At 40.5% G+C, this 26,183-nt stretch overlaps 2 protein-coding genes across 16 annotated transcripts in view; one reads left to right on the top strand and one right to left on the bottom strand.

Moving 5' to 3' along the window:
* The window catches only part of CCDC92 (coiled-coil domain containing 92), a 39,588-nt gene extending 16,004 nt beyond the window's left edge, over positions 1-23,584 (bottom strand). The window contains exon 1 of one of the 3 annotated variants that reach the window (XM_037816586.1): positions 23,124-23,584. The gene's annotated coding sequence lies outside the window, so the exon portion shown is untranslated. Of the gene's footprint in view, positions 1-22,517; positions 22,598-23,123 lie in introns of those variants that run through there. The other 2 variants (XM_037816588.1, XM_037816587.1) reach the window with 2 other exon arrangements.
* Positions 23,389-26,183, top strand: part of ZNF664 (zinc finger protein 664) — a 251,172-nt gene continuing 248,377 nt past the window's right edge. For 3 of the 13 annotated variants that reach the window (XM_037816598.1, XM_037816589.1, XM_037816590.1), the window contains exons 1-2: positions 23,818-23,945; positions 24,529-24,663. Coding sequence is in view for 3 of the 13 variants with exons in the window: in XM_037816600.1 (XP_037672528.1) it covers positions 24,087-24,130; positions 24,529-24,663 (179 nt within the window). In the remaining 10 variants the exon portion in view is untranslated. The other 10 variants (XM_037816600.1, XM_037816599.1, XM_037816601.1 and 7 more) reach the window with 8 other exon arrangements.

Here is a 26,183-nt window from a genome sequence, read left to right as displayed (position 1 = left end):
ACTCTGGGGCCCGAGTCAGGGTGAAGGCCTGTCCTAGGCAGAAGGTAGCAGCTCAGTTCAGCACCAGCTGCTAGAATCAGCTTTGATGTTAAAGCAAGGAGGAACCAAAGCCGGACTCACTTCTCCCTTTAGAAAAATATAACCTCCCTTTAGCTTCTCTCCTATGTTCACACATCTGTCTTACATAGATTTTTATCTTCAAGCACAACTCTATCAGAATCCCTGCCTTGTCTTCCTGCCCCTCCCCAGCCTCACTCCACATGGGGTCCCCTCTGGTCTCTGTGCTCCACCAGCATTGGCATCTTCTTGCCCTTTACACTCGCCACGTCCCTCCCAACACAGGTCATTGCACATCTTATTGCCTCTGGAATGCTCTTGGCAAATCACCTCTTATCCCTTGCCCAATTACTTTCTATTCTCCCTTCACAATCTGAACTCACGCATTACGTAGGTGCTTCAGATAATTCTCTACAGCTTCATAATGATACCTAGAATTGCACTGCATTAATGAAGAAACACTGCAGCAGCACGGACTTGAACATGACCTCATCCCATGATTTCCTGACATGCCAGAAGCAATATTTTCATGTATTCCTGTACCACATTTCTTAGACTAAAAGAAATGGAATATCTTTGTTAGGAAAAGAGTTTCAGCATTTAAAAATGGAAATTTCTTTGTTTCCAGGCAATCAAAAGCAGACCTATCTTTCAGCTCAACACAAAGCCTATGGAAATGGGGCTGTGAATTAGTTATAACAAAGCTATTTTAGATTCTAGTCATGAATAAGTTATAACCCATTCACATTTGGTTTTTTCATACCATGAACTCTCCAACAACCGTAGTCCTGCTGCCCTTGCTGTATACCTTCTGAAAGGCCTAGGACCCTACTGCGGCTGCCCAGTCCTCAGACCTCAGCATCTGAGCGTTTTGTGCACAAGGACCTCTGTGGGCTTTCCACGGGAACCTTCTGTACTGCTCCGGTGTTCTTCCTATAGCTTAAGCACTGCCATCAAGAAAATGAATGCTGGCCAGCGAACAAAGGCAGCAATTCAGCAATTGTAGTGATTAAATGTAAGAGGAGCTTGAAATGATTCCTAGCAGGGGGGTGGTTTTCTAAATAGATTTGTGGACTCAGAAAATGTTTAAGGTATAAAAAAAGCCTCCCAAATCAGTTATTTCAGCAATCCCTTTGTTTCAAGATTAAGAAACTGAGGCCCAAAGAAGATTTGCTTAAAATCACACAATTAATGGGCTAAGAGAGGGAAGACCATAAGGTGTCAAACTGTGTTTGGGGTTAAAGTCAAACCCCAAATCATAATGATATCAAACTCAGGTTTGTTGTAAGTATTAAATGCAATTACTTATGGTGTCTGGTATCTAGTAGGTGCTCAATAAATGTTAGCTATATTAACTTTCATATAAATATTGGTCAATAGTTATATAAATATACCTCCAAGTTGTTTACTTAGGCCTACTAGGGGGTTTCCTGAACAGCATCTAAGTATGGAAATAAGTTAGCAAAGAAATTCCAGTTGCTTCTAGAGAAGAAAACATAAATGCAAAGAGAAGCATCTGCTGGCCGTTCTCCATTTTCACCGGAAAGGAGCCATTCAGGGAAGCAAATAAAGTCAGGCAGAGCAAAGAAGGCACCCCAAGGGACATAAAACCTACTTCTACTTTGAAACAATCTCTATATTACTATACAAGAAGCTAAAAAAAAAAAAAGTTCAAGGCCAATTATAATTAGGCCAACAACTCTCAATCCAAAATACCTGCTTTCAGGAAAGGACCTTTACCATCTCTGAAAATGAATATTGACATTATTCTGAGTTCAAAGTAATCTTGGATAAATACACTTTTAAGTTGTAGGACCCTATTAGTTCTAATAGTAAATGTATTTTTAAGATACTCAACTAGTAAGATATTTGAAAATCCTGAAGAGTTAGGGGGCCAAGAAAAAGGAAATCATTTCAAGGAAAGGTAAGCATTCAACAATTACTCCAGAAATATTCTAGTAAAAATAATATTCACCATTACAAAGCAGAAGCAAATAAATGTTGAAAACAAAAGGTGCAATTAATTTGTAAAGTGACATAAATCTTGGTTATTAACAACATTCATTTGAAAGTAAAAACAGGTGTGGCTAAGAGGACTCAGAATTATGGGCTCCCGCTTGCAATCTCTCTGGACCCTCCCCTTTCCCTTCCAGAGCCTGAGGGTTATAATAGCACCTGCCTTATAGAGTGATGGAGAAGATAAAATGAGACAGGACCTAAAACACTTAGCACAGACCTGCCTTATTGTGATAAAGTGGTAACTGAACTAAATTTGGACCCATTCAAAAGTGAAAACTGGCTGGAGATGTTGTGTGGGGTCCTTTTCTCTGGTGAGGCAGCCGATATCTTTTTATTAGGTACATCTCTAAAAGCTAAAAGAGGAAAACTCGAGTAGAAACCAGAAAAAGAAAAGCATCTTATTTTTTGCAAGATCACCACCACACAAAGTAATCTGAATGTATGTCAATAATGAGTTAGCATGTTAAAATGGTACATCTAAACTATGCAATAACTAAAAATAACAAAGACTTCTATTTATTGACATGGAAATATGTCTATAATATGTTAAGTAAAGTACATTAAAAGCTATTTGTATCCATTTTTGTATATAGTAGTAGAGAAATCTAGAAGGATAGACACCAAAATGTGAAAAGAGTTTATCTCTAGATGGTGGATTGGAGGTGGTTTTAACTTTTAAAAAATTATTTTTAAAATATTTCAGTACCACTTAAAACTTTTAAGCATCTATTACTTTATAGTCAGAAAAAATTATAAAGTTATTTCCCTTAAAAAAAGATATTTGCTAAATATCCACTAGTCCTCTAGGTTATCATATAATTTTAATATTGTTCCAGAATAGTCTTGGATTGATAGAATTGTGATTAGTTTACCAGCACCAAAAACAAAACAAAACAAAACAAAACAAAACAGAATGGTAAGGCAATTTTTACAAAAGTAACAATTCATTGTCCCCAAGAAATGCAGAAAATGATCATGGAGAGCAATGGAGTACTACACCCCCCCATGCATTATTGTATTCCTGTAACTCTCTGACATCATCTATCATAAAATACAAGGCCCATCAACAATTCTTTAGACACTGACAACCATTTCCTTCTGAAAGAATGTGCAGCTTAACATTAAAGTTGTAATAGATGTGATTGAAGAGATTAGCAATTAGGTATGGAAATATGATCTGTGGCCTGCTGGGGAAGTGTGGAGTCACTGGAGGGATTGATTAGCCGGATTTCTTTGCAGTCTGATTATCTCATACTTCAAGAGCTTCTCCTTGGCTTCTATTTATATCAAGTAACTGAGGGCTTGGCCCCTCAGTGTGGAACTGTCTCATGAAGAAAGCAGGTCTGCAATCCCAATAGCCAAAGGCGCAAGCTCCCATGGTCTGTAACCATAGGGGCGAGTGCCCTCAACCTCACGGAAACTGGGGTTACCAACAGCCAACATGCCAGCCCCCTGTGGCAGGTGCCACCCAGGAGGTGGGGACACCCGCAGCTGCTTCACCCTCAGAACTAGGAGGGCTTGCTGTGCAGGCACGGGCAGAATGCCTTTCGGAGTCAACTCAACCTTTTCTATTTCAAAGAGCAAGTCTTGCAGAGAAACTGCTTCTAGGGGAGGATGTGGCCAGTGGCACGCGGCGCTGTGGAGGCCCGGCTCAGGCCCCCCTGCCCTCTCTGCATCCTTCTCCGGGCCTCTCTGGGGCAGCCTTCAGGATGACCACCCTCTGGGGAGGTCAGAAGCTCATTCCACAAGTGACAGCTGAAAACATTTAGAACTAAATATAGGTGTCATTTGTGAACTAACAAGCTTGTCATTTAGCTAGATGATCCTAAGCCAACAATTTAAGGACACGTAAGTCTCACAACTTACCATAGAAATAATTGTACCTGGTTATTTTCCTTTAACAGAAGAGAAAATCAACAGGTCATATCTAATTAGTGTTTCCATTTCTATATTTGATGGGATTACTGCAGATCTTAATTGTCTCACAGTTGATAACTAAAAGGTATCACAAACACCAAACTGTCTCCTTTCACACAAACACAATAGGAAATATTTTTAAAATTTTTGTGCTTGATAGTCACAATCTAAATTGTATTTGTTAGACTAAGATGACTTGTTCACTTGCTTTTAAAATCTCTCTATATATGATATGCCAAACAAATGAATCATTTCAACTAATTTAACTGAAGGGGCTCCTTTTATCTATTTTGTGGGCCTGCCTCATATACTATTGGTTTTAAGGAAACCAATTATTATTAATTATTAATGAATAACTGAAGCTCTATACACTTTATTTAGCCATACTTTTTCTTCATTACTTACAATAAGTAATGACAATTGTTTCATTAGTGCTAATAAAATATATTTAGCTAAGCCCTTCCTGGGCATCTGAGAGAAGATTATCCCTGGTAGGTAGAGGCAAGAGACTTTATCCTTGTGATCTAGGGGTAAGAGCTCTGCCTGGTCACATCCACGTCATCTTGGATGCATTACAATGTGGCTACGCAATCAAGCAAAACACATCAGCTCCTCTGCCTTGCCCTTCTACAAAATGGGCTCACACTAACACCTTCAGAAGGATCTGAACGGGGGGACATGAATGATCTTTGAAATTATTAAAATTGTCCAACTGTAGTCAATCCAGTGACTAAATTCACAATGGCCAGGCATTTAATTTTAGCAATTCCATATCATCTGGCAATCACTAATATAATGTTTTTATTGGATATTTATTACTTTGAAGTAGCATTCCTTGAGTACCAATATTTTTAAAAGATGATAAACTTATTTTGTCATTTACCATTTCCCTAGATCTTCATTTCCTATAACTTTTTTTGATGACTTCAGCATATCCACTTAATGAGGCTTGATTCTTTGACTTTCCATGTAAAGATTTGACAGTCCCAATGTGGATTATTCAATTCTTTAAAAGTTTCCTTTCCGTGAACTTCCTGGGCTGTGTAGAATAAATGAGTCACATTTACTGATGATATCTCAGACTGTTTGACTTCCATAAAGTTCTTTCTACTCACAATGATTCCTTATTATGTCAAGGAACAAGAGAACTCCCAAGTCATACATTCTTGTTCTTTAGTAAATTGCACACTGAATTCCAGGGAAGAAGAAAAACTCTCCACAAAACATCTATTCATTAAGAGACTCTGTCATTTAAAATGAAGAAGCAAAGCTAAGATCCAGATGAAGGTGATAAGTGGGAGAATAACAAGGTAAGTAGCTACTGTGCATCTGTCATTTCAGGGCTTGCCTTGGCAACCAAATTTGGATCACAACAGATGAATGAGTCACTGGGACATCAACCCAATAAATACAAATGAAGTAAAGTAAAATAAGAGGCAGGGCAACTGTACTGCATGAATTATTGTGAGAAAAGAGTGGAAGAAATTAGGGTAAGTAAACAATCACTACAATCTTGTATGCATCTGGGTTTTTCAAAGAATGGGAAGCAATAGAGACTTCTTATTCCTACTTTCCTTAACCTTATTAAAAGTCACTAATTTTCATTTGCACTGTCACTTTTTCCATTTGTACAGCTGCTTTTTTTTCTCTCTTATATTTGAACTCATGCTCCTGTATGGGATTAATTATAACCTTGCTTCACAACATGTTTTTTTAGGGCCCACTTTTTTTTTTTTTTTAATCTTCATTTTATTGAGATATATTCACATACCATGCAGTCATACAAAACAAATCGTACTTTCGATTGTTTACAGTACCATTACATAGTGGTACCTTCATCACCCAAATCAATCCCTGACACCTTCATTAGCACACACACAAAAATAACAAGAATAATAATTAGAGTGAAAAAGAGCAATTGAAGTAAAAAAGAACACTGGGTACCTTTGTCTGTTTGTTTCCTTCCCCTATTTTTCTACTCATCCATCCATAAACTAGACAAAGTGGAGTGTGGTCCTTATGGCTTTCCCAATCCCCTTGTCACCCCTCATAAGCTACATTTTTTTTTTTTTTTTTTTTTTTTTTTTTAATCATCATTTTATTGAGATATATTCACATACCACGCAGTCATACAAAACAAATTGTACTTTCGATTGTTTACAGTACCATTACATAGTTGTACATTCATCACCTAAATCAATCCCTGACACCTTCATTAGCACACACACAAAAATAACAAGAATAATAATTAGAGTGAAAAAGAGCAATTGAAGTAAAAAAGAACACTGGGTACCTTTGTCTGTTTGTTTCCTTCCCCTACTTTTCTACACATCCATCCATAAACTAGACAAAGTGGTGTTTGGTCCTTATGGCTTTCCCAATCCCATTGTCACCCCTCATAAGCTACATTTTTATACAACTGTCTTCGAGATTCATGGGTTCTGGGTTGTAGTTTGATAGTTTCAGGTATCCACCACCAGCTACCCCAATTCTTTAGAACCTAAAAAGGGTTGTCTAAAGTGTGCATAAGAGTGCCCACCAGAGTGACCTCTCGGCTCCTTTTGGAATCTCTCTGCCACTGAGGCTTATTTCATTTCCTTTCACATCCCCCTTTTGGTCAAGAAGATGTTCTCTGTCCCACGATGCCAGGTCTACATTCCTCCCCGGGAGTCATATTCCACGTTGTTTAGGGCCCACTTTTGTTAAGGTTATTTAATAATAAGCACCTAATATAGTCACATCTTTGGAACTTAGCAATTTTGGTTTGGAGTTTCCAGATTTTCCATCTGAAGTTCATTAAGTCTTAGGTGTTCAGAATTATTGCGTGTTTCAGCTTCTTCTAGTTGATCCAAGTCTAGTAAACCTACAGGTCAGAAGCTTGGGGCACTTGTCTTTCCTCCCAATTTTCTGAAGGGGCAGGATGGTTATCTACATATAAGATAGACACTTTTCTTTCTGGTTGTAGGTGAGTGTGGATCAGCTTCGACTTCAGTAAAGCATCTGCTGTGTGCACACCACATGCTTTCAGTTGCCCTTACTATGCTTTCCCAAGGTGAGATCATCACACTTCAAAGTGTGCTGCCAGTGACTGCATTTGAGAACCATCTATTCCATCCTCTCCTGGCTCTGCCCTAGAATACCCTTTGGGTCTAAGGCATCTGGGCAAGAAACTCAAGGACATGTTTTATTTGTGAAAAGCTGAAAATCATTAATATATAAGTAATTATGGCTATTATTTACCAAATGTTGGGTGAGGTTCATAAAGAATTCTTGAAATAGTCATGCAAGATAGGTATGACTACACCCATTTTATTTTTAAAGAACTGAGGCTCACCAGAACAAAGATACTTGCCTAAATTTACAAACATTATGTGCATGAGCTAAATGCAAAGCTGGCTCCAAAAAGCTGGCACGTTCTCTGCCTGGAGCCTTCCTAAAGTGTTACTCATCAATTCCAAATTCGTATTTGGAACTGGAAGTTCTCATGGCAGCTCTGGATAAAGAAGGGTTACCCACCCCTTCCCACCACATATGGAGAAACTGCCAGTTCTGGTGTTTCCTGTGACTTCTAGAACATTCCCTCCAAGTGTGGCCATTACACAGCAGTGTAATGATGATCCCAACAATGACAGCAGCTGCTGCTAACCTACCATGTGTTGTGTGCTAGGTGCTGTGCCAAGTGCTTTCCATGCCTTACCCATGAAATCCTGACGACAACTCCATGAGATAAGTACCTATTAGTGTCCCAAGTTTATATATGGGAAACTGAAGTGTAGGGAGCTTAAATAATTTGACTTATGAGTTCACACACACGTGATATTTTCCTGGTGCTTTGCATCTCCCTCTTCCCCTTACTTTTTAAGGAAGGAGGAGAAATTAGGCTAACATAGGCCTATGCTTTTAGTCAGAAAGGATCAACCCTCAGATGAGAATTTCTTTTAACTGAAACTTAAAGCATCCAACGACAAGATCTTACCAAGAGGTAGACTTCTCCAACAGATGCAGTCAGTTGAAAGTGGATCCTATAGATGGCTGTACTGACGCATCCATGAGCCACAGCGACATAACTGGTAGGGATTAAAGGCCCAGGCTCTGGCTCCAAACCATCACAGTTTGAATTCTAGCCTTGCCACTTATTAACCAGAGGCTTTGGGCAAGTTACATAAAACTCCCTGCACCTCACTCTTCTTATCTGCAAAACGGGGAAAACTGGGAAACATATCTACCCCATTAGGGTTGTTGTGAAGAGTGAGTTTATCTAAAGCTGGGCTATCCAATAGAGTTTTCTGCAGTGATGGATATGTTCTATTCTGCGCTGTTCAATGAAGTAGTCGTGAGCCATGTGTAGCTCTTGATCACTTGAAATGTGACTGGAGAGTCTGACAAACTGAATTTTTCATTTTATTTATTTTAATTTGATATGAATTAATTAAATGGTAAGTGGCTAGTGGCTACCACAATAGACAGGACAGATCTAAGGCATCTGGAACTATGCTTAGGCCTATGTGTTGGCTACTATTAGTACTTCAAAGAGGACAGTCCCTCAAATGGGCTTCATTTGCCCCAGATATCCCAATGCAGAGTCTGCTGTGGCCTGCTCTCACTTTGCACTGGAAGAATAATTAAAAATTTCATTCTGCCACAATCATCACACTAACCCATATTATGTCTTCATGGCGTTTATTGCTGTCCAAAATTATATCCTTTAATATCACTCCCCCACCAACACACTAGAAGGTAAACTTTAGGGGAACTTTTCTGCCTTGTCCTTGCTTTACCTCCAACACCTAGAAGAATGAATGCCAGCAGTAACCCGAGTGACTTCTTTAAGGGAGGGGTTTCGATGATTGAAAATTAGTTATCCCACTTAATATCTAGTCTGACACATAAGCTCCCCTGATCCCCACATTAAGTACATATTTTGTTTTGGTGAGTGTGAGAGGACTTGGAAATACTTCTCTGATGGGATGAGGATAAGACAGAGGAAAGGAGAGCAGGGTCATGAATGCCTTTGGGGAATTATGGTTAGTGGAAAGGCTCTCTCAAATAAAAAGGGTAAATTATCAAGCCATCTAAAAATTAAATAAAGCTTAATTTCTATGAGAAAGAAAACAGTGGAATTGTTCAGAACCTTCTGTAGAGTTTATGACACACAGTATCTCAGCAATTAGTCAGCAAATTGTTTGATGACATTGAGTGCAGCTTTCTTATACCTGGAAAATGTATTTTTGAAAAAGCCAATCAAGTAAATTCTTAGTGCTGACCTTACGGCAAAGCATCAAACTCTAGAGATGGTTGTGTCATATGTAAACTAAGGACCCACTTCATACTTTAGTGGAGATTAGAAATTCAGGATATGCTGCGGCACCAAGCTTCTGATGGTGTCCATGGTGACATGAGAAACACAAGGACAGTGCAGTGAGTTTTCCATAAAGCTATCTTTATTCAATTCCAAGGACAATTCTTCATTTCATTTTAGAACCACTCCCCAATTTAAAAATGTATTATTCCATGAATTCCATTAGCTTAGGACCACTGGAGTCACCAAGAGCTTACCATCAGAACTGATTTTGTCTTTTAATCTGTCTTTTGATGTTTACAATGCATACTATAGTAAGTTGGCCGGTCAATTCTCCTTTTAAATATGAAGCTAAAGGCTAAAGATCAAGCCAGCATATATTTCTAAAGTGCCCACTGTGTTACTCAGTTCTGTGCTTACTTTATTTGGGTATATGAGACAGCCACTAATGTACAAAGAAACAACCCATAATCAAATCCTTATGAGACAGGTACCAAGTACAGGAGTCCATGGGAAATCCGTTATTCCACAGTGGCACACCCATCACAGCACCCGGGCTCCTCTGTTGACCCCTGGCCCCCGTAAGAGGCTGCGTAAATCCCTGGAAGGCAGGGACCAGGACTCGATTCATCTAGCACTCCTAGTCCCTGATACGTTGCCAGACACACGGAGGTGCACAGTCAGTGCTGAACGCATAAGGACTGGAGTGACCAGTAAAGTTTTATTTTGAGAGGCTGGGACTAGATCTGAGCCTTAAAGGAGGGGTAGAGTTTGGATAGGAGGAAGCATTTCTGGTGAGGTAAAAATGAATAATGTTTTTACAAGAACAGTGAGACCATCAAGCTGTCTGATGTGACAATGTTCTGGGGAGTGGTGGAAAATAAGGTTAGAGAGAAAAGCTACTGTTGGATTTAAGTTTCATCTTGAAAGCCACTCAGAAAAGTTGACATGGAAAATATAGGAAATAAGGAAATGCTGAGTTTTTATGCAAGAGAGAGTCAAAATTCGTACTTAAGGAAATTCAGCCTGGCAGTGATGATGCATGATGAAGGGGAAGGGAAGTGCAGTAGTAATATGCCCTTTAGCTCTAAGGCAATAGCCTAAATAGAGAACTACCTTTTATTGAGCATTTACATGCCAGGTGCCAAGCCATACACTTTACATAAAGAGTAGAGATCCTTAATTTACACATTAGCAAATAAGCCTAGAGAAGTTAAATGACCTGCTTAAAGTTACAGCTAGTAAGTGGTAGGGCTGGGATACATCCCAAATCAGTATGTTGCCAAAGCCCATACTCCTCTTTTTTTTAGTATAAAATAATTGATATTTTTATTAATGATGGGGAAATATTCATTTCTTAGCTTACATTTTGAGGGTGATTCAAATTAACTGTTCATCAACTTTTTCAGTTCATATATTCTTATTTTTTAATAGAGTTTTATTGAGGTATATGCACATACACTACAATCATCTACACTGTACAATCATTTATTGACAGTATCACCACATAGTTGTACATTCATTGCCAGAATCAATTTTTGAACATTTTCCTTATTCCAAAATAAATAAAAAGTAAAAAAGTACACCTAAAACATTCCATCCCCCCCACATCCCACCCTATTTTTCATTTAGTTTTTGTCCCCATTTTTCTACTCATCTGTCCATACACTGGACAAAGGGAGTGTGAGCCACAAGGTTTTCACAATCACACAGTCACACCATGTAATGCAATCACGTTCGAGAATCAAGGCTACTGTGCTGCAGTTCAGCAGTTTCCAGTTTCAGGCATTTCCTTCTAGCTATTCCAGTACACTAAAAACTAAAGACAGACACCTATATAGCATATAAGAATGCCCTTCAGATAACCTCTCAACTCCATTTGAGATCTCTCAGCCACTGAAACTTTATTTTGTTTCATTTTGCTTCCCCCTTTTGGTCAAGATGTTCTCAATCCCACGATGCTGGGTCCAGGCTCCCACATTGCAGGGAGCAAAGCCCACACTTAACTACACACTGTCTGTTCTTAAATGAAGCTGAGATGTTACAACGCACTAAAATTTAAAAGTACATAACCCTGCAGAGACAGAACATTATCTTTTCCATCTTTTCTCCCTTTTTCTTTTTCCATATTTTGAAGTTTTAGTTTGTCAGATCTATTCTTTGTTGCTTGGTGTTAACAGAATTCCAGTGCTTATTCTTAAGAATGTGGCTTGTTAAAAAAAATCTCAAAATAAGAGAAAATATTTCTTCTCTCCCACAGCTGCAGAAAAGCAGACATTTTTGGTTTAAAAAGCTAGTTCTGTTGAAGTGAGCAATTGGGGGCAATCACAACCATCAAGCTTACTCTGCAGTGCTGGGAAAAATGTGTAAAAATGTAAAATTCTGTTGTTTTACTAACAAAGAAGCATTTTAAGACACCTGGACTTTAAAGATTGTTGCTAAATTCTGTAAAATGTAACCTTTAGCTTCAAAAAGTTTCTCATTGGTTGCCTTACTTCATAATCTATTGTCCTAATACTACAATTTAAATTGACATGTCCTTTTGAAGATACAGAAACGTTTTTAAGGTTTTCTGGTTAGCCAGAGGAGGGGTTTTAGAATTTCCCTCTTTTCCCTTCATAAAGAAGATGAAAAATAAATGTAGACTCTGCCAAATTCCTTATTTAAGTGAAGATTTTTGAAAGTCTTTGCCTATTTAAACAATCGGTGCTGTGACTCAGATGGCTTAAGGTGAATGGGGAGTAGAGAGTAAGATGGCGACTCCTTGCTGAGACAAATATAACCTGGCAAAGAACAGTAAGGGAAATCTCCACTTGGAGATTTCTTGGTGAGGAGCTGGCCTGCTTCTGCCATCTGACTCTCACCTGCTTAGAATACCATCTACATGTGCTTTTTTTGGTTTCTTTTTTTCCTGAGAGAATCCACAGTCATTGTTTTGTGGCTGATACAAAATGGAGTTGTTGCTGTGACTGTCGTCGTTTTGTCCAATGACGAGGTGGAATGAGTGTGTCAACTCTATGATTTAGAACTGTCAGCAGTTAGAATTAAAGGAGGAACACAGGCTCTTCTGTGTTCAGGGGACACCTGGGCAAGTGTGGAGACATTTTGGGTTCTCACAACTGGGGGATGGAGTGGGGTGCTACCAGCATCTAGAGAGTGGTAGAGGCCAGGGATGCTGAAAAACAACTCATAATGCACAGAACAGCCCTCCACAACAAAGAATTATCTGCCTCCAAAGGCCAATACTGCTGTGGTTGAGAAACCCTGGGTTTTTGTCAAGCTAATCTGAGGCAGGATTTTCTCCTTTTGACTTGAGGTTAATCTGCTCTTCTGGGGTTTCTCAGAGGGTTAGTGAACCATGGGTGATGGAGCTCTCCAAGGGGAACAGCCCAGCCTCCGTGTAACAGAGAGCGGCTGACCCTGGAGGAAAAGGCAACAAGCAGGGGACCGACTCCTAGGTGTCTTTCTGAGTTTCCTCTCCTCATCTTAAATGCCTGGTGAGGCAGGTGTGCCAAAAGGCACCACTTGCCCTGCCTCACAGGCTAGATCAGAATATACACTTCCTTTCTTTATTTTGCTTGGAAGAAAAGGGTCAAAGAATGCCAATTTGCCAAGAATGCAGTAATTTTTTTCCATTATTTGACAGTGTGAGATTTTGTTTTTCCCATATTAAGTGATGTGAAATGGAAAGGGGGGGGGGATTCCAAAAGAATTCTGGAACCCCCAGTATGGACTCTAGCAGTATGGTTATAAAAGCTACATATTTCTAGAGAATGGACAAACTGAAGTTGACCCAGATTTATGGTTTCCATGGAGTAACCTTTGATCTAGAACAGTTAGTGAATCTCTACAATATGTTGAGGACTTAATATTTCTTGACTGCAAAGAAATTCCTGTTTTGCAGGAGATCACTAAATACTATGATGTTAAAGACTACCAAGAAATTTATGAAATCATGCTAAAACTTAATATTTTAAATGTACTAACACTTTAAGAAAATCTTTCCAGTCTGGGAGAAATGAAAGTACAGGCTTCACAGTCACCAGGAAACCCTGTTTACAAAAAGAGCCATAATTTTAACTTTGTAATTTGCACAAATATATTGAAGGAGTTAAAGAAAATAGAGTTGAACTGGTAAACCTTGAAACGTTCTATTTGGAAAAAAATCTGATCTCTTCCAAAGTAAAAACAATTAGGTTATAAAACCCCAGTTGAAAAAAAAATAAAAAGTAAAGACACAGGTACAAATTGCAGAAATATCTATCTTTAAAAAACGTTCTGTACTAAGAACAGAAATGAAGGTGCTCTAACATAACCTGAAAGATGACATAAAGTAATTAAGCTATTCAAATTCTGTTAATACTCTTAATGCAAATTCTTTGGCACATCGTTTTATGAATTTGGGTGTTTAAAAGAAGATTGTCTTCCATCTATGGTGGCACTATAAAGTATTACAGTTCATTCTGGAACAAAGCTTCTTTCTTTGAGCACCTCTGACCCAGACACTGCTGAGGACATTTGGAACACACTAATGAATAAAATAGATAAAAACCCTGCCCTCATGAGCTTACATTCTTGTGGGGGGTGGGAACAGATAATCCTATACATCTTAATTCATACAACAGAGTAGGATTTTCATAAAAAGGCTAAATTAAATTGAAGTTCCCAAACTCCTTACACTTGCCTTACCAATCAGATAACTGATTACTTACACTATTATTAAGAGTAGATAAATCTAAATGTGAGTATACAACTAAAGTGAGTTATAACTTAATAAACATTATCTTTATACACTGCTTTTTAAAAATCTCAGATAATATCACATCATGTCAACCTATAAAGTAGTCCACTTCCATTAACTGAGTCATGTTTTAAGATGCAATATTTCTCTGATAAATTCTTAATACCAACAATTGCACTATCCTTTAAAGTTACTTTTATATTTTTTCTAAAATTCCTAATTCCCTTTGGATGAGTACAGTACTGAGGAAATTAGTTAATAATCTATAATTTTCTAAAGGAATTAAAACTCAAATAGAAAATTTTACCTTGTCATCACACAATTCCCATGCTTGGTCTGGTAGGTATTTTTGAACATTTTTTCTTAATAAGGCTTAAATGAAGATAACTAAGTATTATGGACATCCAGATTGCTTGATAAAATTTAAAAATAAGAATTTTCGATCTCTAAATAGTATCTTATTTAAATATATTGTTTGGAATGACTATGCGTGTATTTAATTATGTACATCAAGGTAAAGTAAATCAATAAAAGCTTTTATCTAATTGAGGAGAAACTACCAAGAGCTCACAGAAAAGAAAATAGGTCTCTGATATGCTATCTTTTCTTAACAGTAAGTGACAAAGGTTCTTCTTTGCCTCTGTATATTCTGATCAGATGACAAAAATTTTTGCCCTCACTCAAACGTGATATCTTAGTTTTCTTTCTTATCCTTTCTTCTGACTCTCACTCCGATTATGGACAATTGTGGAAATAATGAGGGCTCCTCGCTCTGGGAAGAGCTCACGTTTCTGAGGGTCCTCAAGTTACTTTATGTTGGGGCTGTTTTAAAACCTACTCTTACTTTGGTAGATAACATGATCGAGCCTATCTATGGCCATTTGTCCTGCCCAGACTGCCAGGTCCCTTCTGGCAGCTCTTTGCCATGCTATCCTTCTCCCAGATTAGGCCTTGCATGGGAAACAGGGCTGTGGAGGTGGGCAGGGAGTCCTTGTAAACAGAGCGATCTCCTGTCAGCCCTTGGGAGCGCCAAAGGATTTAATTCCGTCTTCGTGTTCATGCGTTTCATGGCCTGGTGCACACAAACGGAAAGGGATGTTGGGATAATTAGACTTGAGTGGTATGCTCCAAATCTTCCAGTGTGGCTCATCAGTACTGCAAGAGTTGCCCTATTTCTTAGGCTCATGTTGTGGGAAAAAAACATTAAGACTAAGAGAGCAGCTTATCTCTCCCCTTGTGGGAGCATTTGTAAACATGTTCAGATTAATTTTATTCAAATGAGGAAATGGTTTTCTTGCATATGTTTTAGTTAATTTTGCTGGGTATAGAAGATATCCATGTGTAAAGGCTGGCACAATTACTATCACAAAGACTTCTGAAATATTTTATTTCCAGATTTGGCACATTAATTGCATTTATTCATAGTAGGAGTCCAAACTTTATAGGTAAACCTATAAATAAAGCTGTGAAGACTTACACATTCAGCACTGCCTTCACTGTCTCATCCAGAATCAGAAGAAGGTGGTAAAATGTTGTGATGGTTAAGTTCACGTGTCAACTTGGCTAAGTTACGGTGTTCAGTTGTTTGGTGAAGCAAGCACTGTCCTGATTGTTACTAGGTCGATATTTTGGGGATTTAAATCATTGGTCAGTTGATTGCATCTATGACTGATTACACCTACAATCAATAATGGAGATGGCCTTCAGCAATGAGAGAAGTATTACCCAATCAGTTGAAGGCCTTAAAGGGAGAACTGATGATTTCTGCACTCAGAAACAAAAATTTGTCTCTATTTCAGCCAGCTTCTCCTAGGGAATTCACTGAAACTGTCACCAGAGCTCCCAACTTGTGGCCTTCCCTATGGAATTTGGACTTGGCAATCCCCACGGTCATGTGAGCCAAGTCCTATAATAAATCTCACTACATACACATGTAACACATATATCCTATTGGTTGTGTTTCCCTGGAGAACCTAATACAAATGCCAAAATGGAGTTACGAAAAATAACCTGGCCAGTATTTTGAAGAAACTGTACCAAAGTGGCCAGATGCCCTACCTATAGATTATCAACATGAGAGGATTAACAAACAAAAATCTGGAACTTCCTTCCCCTAAAAAAATGAATGCATAGGCTTATAAGACTTCTGGTTACTCCCCCAAAAGCAGAACATTAACGTGCGAGATGAAGGTGTTTTCTGTCACCGGGGAGCACCGATAAGGACAAAAGCACAATGCATTCATTCACAGGGGCAAGAAACCTGGGTGACTAGTTGCACTCTGAGTCTCAGCATCCAAAATAACATTTCAACCCCACAAGTGGTTACATAGTTCTGCTAGGTACGAATACTGATGTAAAGTGCCAAGGACTCACAGCCCCTCCTGCAGGAAGACACTGGCCTCAACTGCTTGATGGCTTCTAATTAAACTTGGATTTTTTCCTAAGGCACAGAGTTAAAATCTACCTCCCACATGAGTTTCAGACTCAACCTATTCAGGAAGGTCCTGGAGTATCCTGAGACTACTCTACTCTGACCACAGCCTGCTAAACTCAAAGCAACCTTCTAGAATTAGTACATGACCATCCCAAAGTGCTCTGAGTTCCACACTGCAAGAGACACAAGAAGACCTCCAAAGCAACAGCACTCAACCTATCACTAAAGAGGTCTGTCTCACTTCTGACTTATTTGTTCCTACTTAGATTTTTATTTTCTCTCCACTAAATAAGCCTGCCTTTGCCTCAGATGTTAAGGTTTGAATTGGTCCTCTCAACTGGGTCCTAGGATTTCCATCTTAGTGTACTGATAAACCTTTTTTCTGTAAAGAACTGACTTGACCACAGTCTTTTGTTGTTGTTGTTCTGGTTCCTGGAAAAACATTTTTATATTTATACTATTAACCACAGTCATCATCCACAACAGGGTTCACTGTATTATACAGTCCCATGTTTTATCCTCTACCTTTCCATCTAGTGTCATACGCAACCATAAACTTCCCCTTTCAACCACAATCACATACATAATTCATTAGTTAATTACACTCACCATAATGTGCTATTACATCTATCCATTTCCAAATAGTTACAATCAACCTTATTAAAAATTCTGCACAAATTAAGCATCAGCTTCCCATTCTCTACCTTCATTCTATCATCTGGTAACCTATACTATAGATTTTAACTCCATGAGTTTGCTTATTATAATTAGTTCATATTAGTGAGGCCACATAATATTCGTCCTTTTGTGTCTGGCTTATTTCATTCAACATAATGTCCTCAAGGTTCATCCATGTTGTTGCATGCTTCTTACAGTTGAATAATATTCCATCATATGTATAGACCAAATTTTGTTTATTCATTCATCAGCTAATGGACACTTGGGTGCTTCCATCTTTTGGCAACTGTAAATACTGCTGCTCTGAACATCAGTGTACAAATGTCTGTTTGTCTCCCTGCTTTCAGTTTTTCTGGGTTTATACATAGTAGAGGGATTGCTGGATCACATGGCAATTCTATACTTGGCTTCCTGAGGAACCACCAAACTGTCTTCCACAGAGGCTGCACCAATTTACATTCTCACCAGCAGTGAATAAGTGTTTCTATTTCTCCAACACTTGCAGTTTGCTGGGTTGTTTGTTTTTTTTTTTAAATAGTGGCCATTCTAGTAGGTGTGAAATGATTTCTCATTGTGGTTTTGATTTGCATCTCCCTAACAGCTAGTGATGTTTAGCATCTTTTCATGTGCTTCTTAGCCATTTGTATTTCCTCTTTGGAAAAGTGTCAGTTTAAATCTTTTGCCCATTTTTAAATTGGGCTGCTTGTTTTTTTGTTTTTTTGTTTTTTTTTAATTGTTGAATTGTAGGATTTCTTTAGATATTCTGGATATTAAACCCTTATTGGATATGTGGTTTTCAAACATTTTCTCCCATTGAGTAGGTTGCCTTTTCACCTTCTTGACAAAAGGTTTTAATTTTGAGGAGGTCCCATTGATCTACTTTTCTTTCTTTGCTTGTCCTTTGGGTGTCAAGTCTAAAAAACCTTTGCTTACCACAAGATTCTGAAGATGCTTCCCTAAATTTTTTTCTGGGAATTTTATGGTCCTGGCTCTTATATTTAGGTCTTTGATGCATTTTGAGTTAATTTTTGTATGTGGCATGAGATAGGGTTGACCACATTTTTGATGGAAAATAATTCCTCACTTGAGAACCATCATACAATGCAGAGGTTGAACAGGATTACACATCCTTTCTCCCCTTCAGAGATGACCTCCCCCACCTCCCTAACGCAGAGCAACACAGCATGTCAGTGAGCAAGGACCCTAATGACTGAAAGGTGCCACCCTGTTCTACCAGAACTTTCTGGTCTGCTCATGAAAGATAAAGATGATTGCCTATCAAAGACAAAGTCTGACCCTTCTTGAAAAGGACAGGCCATACCTGATAATCCCTCCTTTATTCTTCCCTATGGGAGCACAAAAATAAAAAAAAAAAAATTCATCTTTCTTTCCAAGGTATAAGACAAATAATTCTAAAAACTGGATTTGCTCTTACTTGCCACAAGCCACTGAGGGGAAATAATACAAGTGCCGTTCACCTTGGTTTATATGTGTGAGTAAACTAGGAGTTAAATAGACTCCTTCAGTGTTCAAGGTATGGCATGAGCCTAACCTACATTTGTTCATCACCCTATTAGAAAAACATGGGGATACCTGGATTATTATGCTATGACAATGATGGAAGTGTCTTGGGGAACTAGTGTTTTTACACATACTCTACACTAAAAATGGCCCTTTCAGAGTATAATGACACCATTTCTAGGTGAAACTTGCAACTTTAAGAAAGACTGTATTGTAACAATACTGGAAATTATAATACTATGTAGCAGTAATGTTTAAGCAATGTTACATAAGAAAATAAGTGTAAAAGGATGCTTCACAAACTTTCTTCTCTAGATATTAAACAAGAAGGACACAGGATGTATTTAGAAATAGATTTGGAAGGAAATCTAAGGAATACAAGAGAATAGATCTTATATAGGTCTAAATTTAGTATGTTATGTGTTGCCAGAGCAGCAACAAAGAGAAAAATTGTTGAAGCAGAGTATAATGTGCCTCATATTCCATTTAAGTTTTCTCTGTCCTTCTCTTTTTCTTATTGTAAGCTTTAAGCTTCTCAGTGTTGCTTACTGTTTGGTGCTAACCAATGGAATTTCACTGCTCAGTCTTGAGAATTCTGCCAGCATAAAGAATCTCAAAAATAAGGAGAAAACTTATTCCCTCTTCCCCTACAACTGAAGAAGAGTAAACATTCTGGCTTCACAAAGTTCTTTCTTATAATGTGATGGATTGGGAACAGCCACAAAAGTATTCACTATATCTTAGTCTGCTGTCCACTGTGGCGACTTGCATAAACATGCATACTCTTAGTCTGTTTTCTGATAATCAAAGGAGTTTCTTAAGACACTTGGACTTCAGATGTGGCTAGGAGCTGTAAAATGTAACCTTTCCCCTCTAAAAAGTCTGCTTTTCTAATTGGTTGTCTTCCTTGATAATTTGTTGCCCTGGTAAAAACATTTAGAGTAGCATATGTGCTATTTTTTTTCTGAAGGAATAAACACTCATAAGGTTTTCTTATTTTTTGTTTCACCAGAAGAACTTGATATTTCTCTCTTTTCTCTTCATGCATAGCATATAAATAAATGTGTTTATTTATTTACTAAATGTATTGCTTGTTCAAAATTTGAGAATCTTTGTCTTACTTGAATTATCATGACCAAGTCTAGCTAAGGGGTTATAGGCATAAAAGCACAAGACAAATTCATCTGCTAAAGAAAAAAGAGAGGAACTACTTTTAAAGAGTTTTTTTAAAAAATTAAATACACATAGACATTGATTCAGAATTGTTTTCTTTAACTTCTTTTGACACTGGTTTACTTGGGTGGCCTCATTACCCTCGTGCTCCACTTACGTCCTTGTGGAGAGAGCCCTGCCTGGGCACCCGTGTTCACAGGAGCCTTTGCTCTGCTCTTTGGCCACCGACTAGACACCCAACCCCAGCGGCCCACTTCATAAACGTATCACAACTGACAGTCGGTAGCCTAACCTTTGTTATACAGGATAGATCATTATCTCTATTCTATTGTAACACAAATAGGGTACATCTTTTTCCTCTTGAAATACAAAGCTCCAATTCACTTAATCTTTTCAGTACACTGTAATTCTGCTTCTCTTCAGCTATGTTTTACCTTCAACTGCCAGCAAATATTCAAAAACAATGAGATGTGCTGAAAATAAATTCAATGCAATTTACTGTGGGTGGATATGACTGAACTTTTTTCTGCCAAATTTGAGTCATGTTTGAGTAATAAAATGAACAAACTAAAATGTAGAGCACTGACAAGCAGCAGCCCTTAACCATCTTTTAATAAATATTTTCAGCTAAGGAAAAAAAATCTATTCACCTTCACAATTTGCTGACTCTCAAAACAACTGATGTCATTCCACTTTTAAAAAGAGCTGTGAGAGAGAGAGAGAGAGAGAGAGAGAGAGAGACAGAGAGAGAGAGAGAGAGACTCCTCTGCTTGCTTTCACAGAAAAGGGTAGTTTTCCCTTTGATTAAATATTTATTGTAGAAAATAAAGTTGAAGGAAAAAATTAAAATCACTTACAATTAAAGAATCTTTATTGAAGGTAAGAGTGCTTTATTACCTGTATGGGCCCATACAAATGCAAAGCAGGATTACAAACATTTTTGATACCAGGCTGGCCTCTACTCAAGTAAAAATCTTCTAAGGGTTCAGGTAGGTGTCTGAAGATGTTTTTATGCCCACAATCATGGAAGCCAGCATAAGAAATAAGAGAGCCACAGAGCTAGAAGGGAAATACAGGAATCTTCTAACCCAGTTGCAATGGGAACCCCAAGGTGCCCCCCTGGGGACCTCCCTCCCACCCTCCAGGTGATGCCTCCTAGTAGCCATTCCAGCCAAGTGGCGAACCCACTTATCCGGGAGCCTCCAGTGGAGGGGTGGTCCTTCGTTCCATTGCTAGAGGTTTTAATCCTAAGCAACTTCTCCTTTTATGTCAAGGTGAAATCCATCTTCCTGTAACTACTACTCGTCCTCTTCTGTACTCAGGAATTTACTACAAATAAAATCCCTTTGTTGCAGGATGGAATGTAAAAATATTTGAAGGCAGTTAGGATGTATTTACTTCCCCGCCCAAACCTTTCTGCAGGTTGAAACATCAAAGCCGGAGATGTGAACACTGGTGTCATTAAGCTAGCACCTACCTAACTAGTCTGAACTTCAATCTGACTCAACATTTATTATGCTCTTAATGTGTGAAGCATACAAAGGCACATAGTCCCTGCCCTTGAAGGATATGCAGTTCAGTAGATATAATTAGTTTTAGTTAACAATCATGTGTCTACTATGTTTTAGGAACTATTTATGGCTGACCTTGTTCCAGATAGAAGAAAAAAAGTCCATGTTTTATCTTGCCAGAAACATGAGAAAATGCTTTATAATATAAAATAAGTATTTCTTTAAAAAGCATCAATACTGTTATTAATAACAGTATCAATACAAAGGCATCACATCAATTAGGTAAAAAATGTTAAAATGAATTTATTTAACAAATGAGAGGGGAACAAGTTAAGAACTCAAAATGAATAATCTATTTTAAATAAATGGATTCAGTTATTTTAAAAGTCAATGATAAAAATATCTAATTTCCAAAGAACCCTGTTTGTTAGATTGATATATTTACATATGTTACAGTAAAGATCTTTCCTGTTCTTTAGATTTTAAATATATCTAAACTAAATATACTGAGGAGTTACAATATGAAATACAGGAATACTTAAAAACTATTTTAAGCATTCTTCCAAAAATAGGTCTCATAAGATGAAAGTTCAGCCAAAAGAAATAAATTTCAAAATACCTTTGGAGGTAAAAGTCACTTTAAATGTTAGCATCTTTTTCCTTACAATTCAATGGCAAGGAAATGCAGGGAAATTCTTGACGGTGCAAAAAAAAAAATCATTTAATAAAATAACAGTGCTCTTTAAATGAAGTTCAAGCCTAAAAGTCTTAAAACGGCAATTTTTAGTGTTAACACTCTTTCAGGTTTCTGGAAATGCGTAATATAGTACATCTTGGTAGCTTGTATTTTTTTTTATAGCACCGATTACTGCAACCTAAATCACAGAGCATATTTTTTTTTTCTCTTAGGCCACCTCATTTTCATTATTGGAATAGATCGCACTGCTAAATATCGAGATTTGAAAAAAAAATGCACGTTCAGCATGATAAGTTTAGATAAACCAGTATAACTCAACACAGTAGCAGACGCAGCTCATTAGCCAAACCTGGGGCTGTACGGCATTTTTGCGTTATCTCAGTTTCAAGAATCACAAGCAAATCGTTATTTAGGGTCAATTAAATCCCACATCAAAGCCTCAGAAAAGGGCTGTAAGGTAGAGTACTTACTTAAAGGGTTACCGGGACAGGAAACAACTCAAGTCATCAGGGAGGGTCTCTAACGTCCACCGGGTGGGAAAACGCACTTAAAAAAGCGATGTGGATTCAGACGGCCTCCTCCCCGCAGCATCCCAGACAAAGCCCGGCCAGGCCCTGGGGCGCTCCCGATGCACCTGCAATGCGGATCCCTCACCCAACAATCCCACCCCAGGGCTGGCAGGAGCAGCCCCGGGGCCGGCCTCTCCTCCCGGATCCGACTGGTTTGGGTGCGCGGTGCATACGGTCCGCACCCTGGACGCGAGCCCTGGCAAGGACACCCCCTTCCCTGTAAGCGGCTGGAAGACCCCGTGGGCGCGGGCATCGCTGCTTCTCCCCTTTGCCCTTATTCCCACCATCATTTCCCCCCGACTTGTCTCCTCCCGGGGGACACCCCTCCCAAGAGCTACCGCTTCTCCCAAGCTCTGGGGGAGTGGGGCAGTGAGGGCTTTTTCAAAAACCTAAATGAAGTCCTCTCTCCGATCGGTGCCTCAGCCCCCGCCACTGCCCGGGAGCCTCCCCGCAGGCACCGCCAGGTGAGCGGGGCTGGACTCGGTCACACCTCGGGCCCCGCCTCACCTGCGGGCGCGGACGTCGCGGTCCTTCAGGCGGCTGCCCCCCTTCGGCTCGGTCGTCGTCCCGGCGGGCGGCAGCGGGAGCCGGCGGCCCATGGGCGGGGCTGCTCTGGGTCCCGGCCCTGCCCCGGCCGGCCCGCCGAGGGAGGTCAGTCAGCGCCGCCCGCCGAGCGCCTCTCCCGGCTCCCACCCGAGCGCCCGCCGCGGTGCACCCTGGGAGCGGGGGCCGAGCGGCGAGGCCGGGCCGCGCTGACCCGCGGGTTGCTGAGGCGCCGGCGCGTCGGCGGGTCTGCGTCTGCGGGGAGGGGCGGGTGGAGCAGATCGATACTCACTTTGCGGGGAGGGGGCGACAGCCTCCCCCTCCCCTGGCTCTGGCGGGGCTAGGGAAGAGAGGGTCTGGCCGGTGGGACGCAGGCGCACAGCTCAGGTGCGGCCGCAGTGCGGTTGCCCAGGGTAACGCGGGCCTGGGATGGGGGGGTAGGGAGGAGCGATGGAGGCGAGCGGGAGCGCGCGCGCGGGGCGGTGGGGGCAGGGGGAATAGTTGGGATCATCCCGGGATTGGGCGAGGGCGCGCGCGGGCAGCAGACGGGGGCGGGGGCCCAGGCGGGGGAGCGGGCGCGGGCCGGGCGGCGCGCATGCGTGCGACCCCCGCTCCCCCGGGGCTGGCTTGCCTCGTGCGTGCGCACGCGCGCTGTCCCCCGGAGGCGTCTGGGTGTGCGGAGCGCGCGCGCGCGGCTCGGAGGCGCACCTGTGAGGTGTCCCTTGAGGAGAGGGAGGGTGGGTGCGCGGAGCCTGTGGCCCGGGGCGCTTAAACCCCTCACTTGGAGTGAGTTTTCGGGCGCCCGAGATGTAGTCTCTTTATATATTTTCTGGATGAAGCCGGGGGTGGGTGGAGGAAGAGAAGCGGGCTCGGGGTGGGGAGGAGAATGAGTGGATTAAAGAAAAGAAAAACAGCCCATCACCTGGGATGGGCCTCGAGCCGGAGCCGGCCCTTGGGGATCGGGAGGAAAGGTCAGAGCGGCTCCCCGCAGCCGGGCGGCCCCGCGGCAGGCCCCGGGGACAGGAGCCTCTTCTCGGGCCTGCGAAAACCCCGGGCCCGCAGTGCCGGGGAGCAGGGATTTGGGGGTCACAGATGGCGGCCAGGCACGAGGCGAAGGATGGGCAGCGGGCAGGGACGAGGCCAGGCGGAGGCCCCGCGGGAGCCGGGCTCTCCCGAGCCGGGCTCCATTGTTGTTGGAGCCGAGGGAAGGGGGAGCAAAACAGCTTTAGCAGCCCGTGAAGCCGCGCCTTGGAGCCTTTCCAGGCGGGTCCCCGGAGAGGCGGTAATGGCCGCGCGGTGGGATCAGGGAGCCGGGCTCTGCTGCGGAGAAGCCTCGCTGCATGGTGCAATGTTGTTGTTTTTTTTCTAGCGCCTTCCGTCCCAGCAGAGCCAGGCGAGCATCGTACTCAGGTGATGAGGGACCCTTCGCGCACCCGGCGCAGAATGCCGCTGCCGCTGGACGCCTCCATTGTTTGACCACAACAAGGGCCGGCCTCTCACCCAGGTAAACTGCACGGAAAAGCAGTTCCCTCTCAGCTCCCACATCCAAAGGAATCCTCTCCTCTTTCAGGACTTCACTTCAGTTTTCTTACTGTCCCCCTGCTTCCGATTAACTCAGTATATACACCTCCCAGACATTTCCCCAGCTGGATTAACCTTCCCATACCTCGCTGCCAGATCCTCTCTCGTTTCTCTCAAAACTCAGCTCCTTTGTGAAAGCTTTCTTGCCGAACTCGTTAACAACTAAACCTCTTCAGGAGGTTGCTCTGCACTCTTCTGGCTGATGGTTTGTTTATTGGTTGTCTTATTGCAACAAAGGAGACCAGAGATTTAAAAAAACATTACCGAGGTATTGCCTTTGTAAGGGAACGTTTGTGATATATAGCCAGCTTATAGTTTTAACAGAATTGAACCGTTTTTGTTTATATATTTTGTCTTTTAGAGGGGGCCCCTACTTCATTTATAAATGCATAAGGTTTTTAGAGCACAAAAATGACCTTCTTGTTAAACCCATGGGTTAATTTCAGTTTTAAAAATAACTTTATAGTAGTAAAGCGATGCATTTGTTTGTAAAAATATCACAGAGATGACTGAAGTCTTTGACTACCAACTCCTCTCTCCAGAGTTAGCCACTATTATGTGCTCCGTGTATATCCTTCCAGATCTTTAAAATACTTTTACATACGTGTGTATATTTACGTTATTTTTTGCTTTTTAAATAAGTGGTGTACTCTTCCAATTTTGGCACATATTGCTTTAATTCATTTTTAAGAACTGCTGCATCATGTTCCATAATTTGGATGTACCAGAGTTTGTTTAGCCATTTCCTGAGTGATGACAATTTAAGTTTTAACTTTATATTTAAAACAGCTTTGTTGTTGTTGTTGTTGTTTGGGGAAATTAAATTTTAGTGAAATCTGCACTAATTCCAGAGACCGGGGTTCGTGAAGGAAGCTCTCTTTGGTTGAGAAATATACCTGCGGTATTCCCCCCTACAACCACTGTAGTTATGAGTCTACTACTTACAAGTCCTGTGACCTTGGGGAGGTCACTTAGTCATTCTGAGCCTCAGTTTTGTCTTCTGTAGAGGCTGATAATAACCTTTTCTACTTCCCAGAGTTCAGTGATACCATGCATGTGATAGTGCTTTGTATAATGTAAAGAGGTGTGTAAACATGAGTATTCATACCCTTTGTGATCCAAAAAATGTTTATTTGCAATATAATATATATTTTCTTCTTTTTTGACCAGATGTGTGTATTTCGGAATGCTAGAGAGAATCAACTTTGAGTGCTTTCAATTCATGATTTTGTAACAATTAGTTTTTTAAGTACCGACAACACATTAGACTTCTTAAAGAATGTTTTACAAAGCGCTTTTTTTCTAGTGCTTTATGTGCCTTAAAAACTAAGGCATATAAATTAGTTGACTTTGAATAAACGTATCAGCAAATTGAACACTAGATAAAACTCTCATTGTAATATTTAAAACTTATTTCCTAGTGTTGTAAATTTGTATGTGTAT

The sequence above is a fragment of the Choloepus didactylus genome, chromosome 23, assembly GCF_015220235.1.
Source record: "Choloepus didactylus isolate mChoDid1 chromosome 23, mChoDid1.pri, whole genome shotgun sequence".
Lineage (NCBI taxonomy): Eukaryota > Metazoa > Chordata > Mammalia > Pilosa > Megalonychidae > Choloepus > Choloepus didactylus.
Note: the sequence above shows the minus strand (reverse complement) of the source record. Positions and strands in the feature narration are given on the sequence as shown.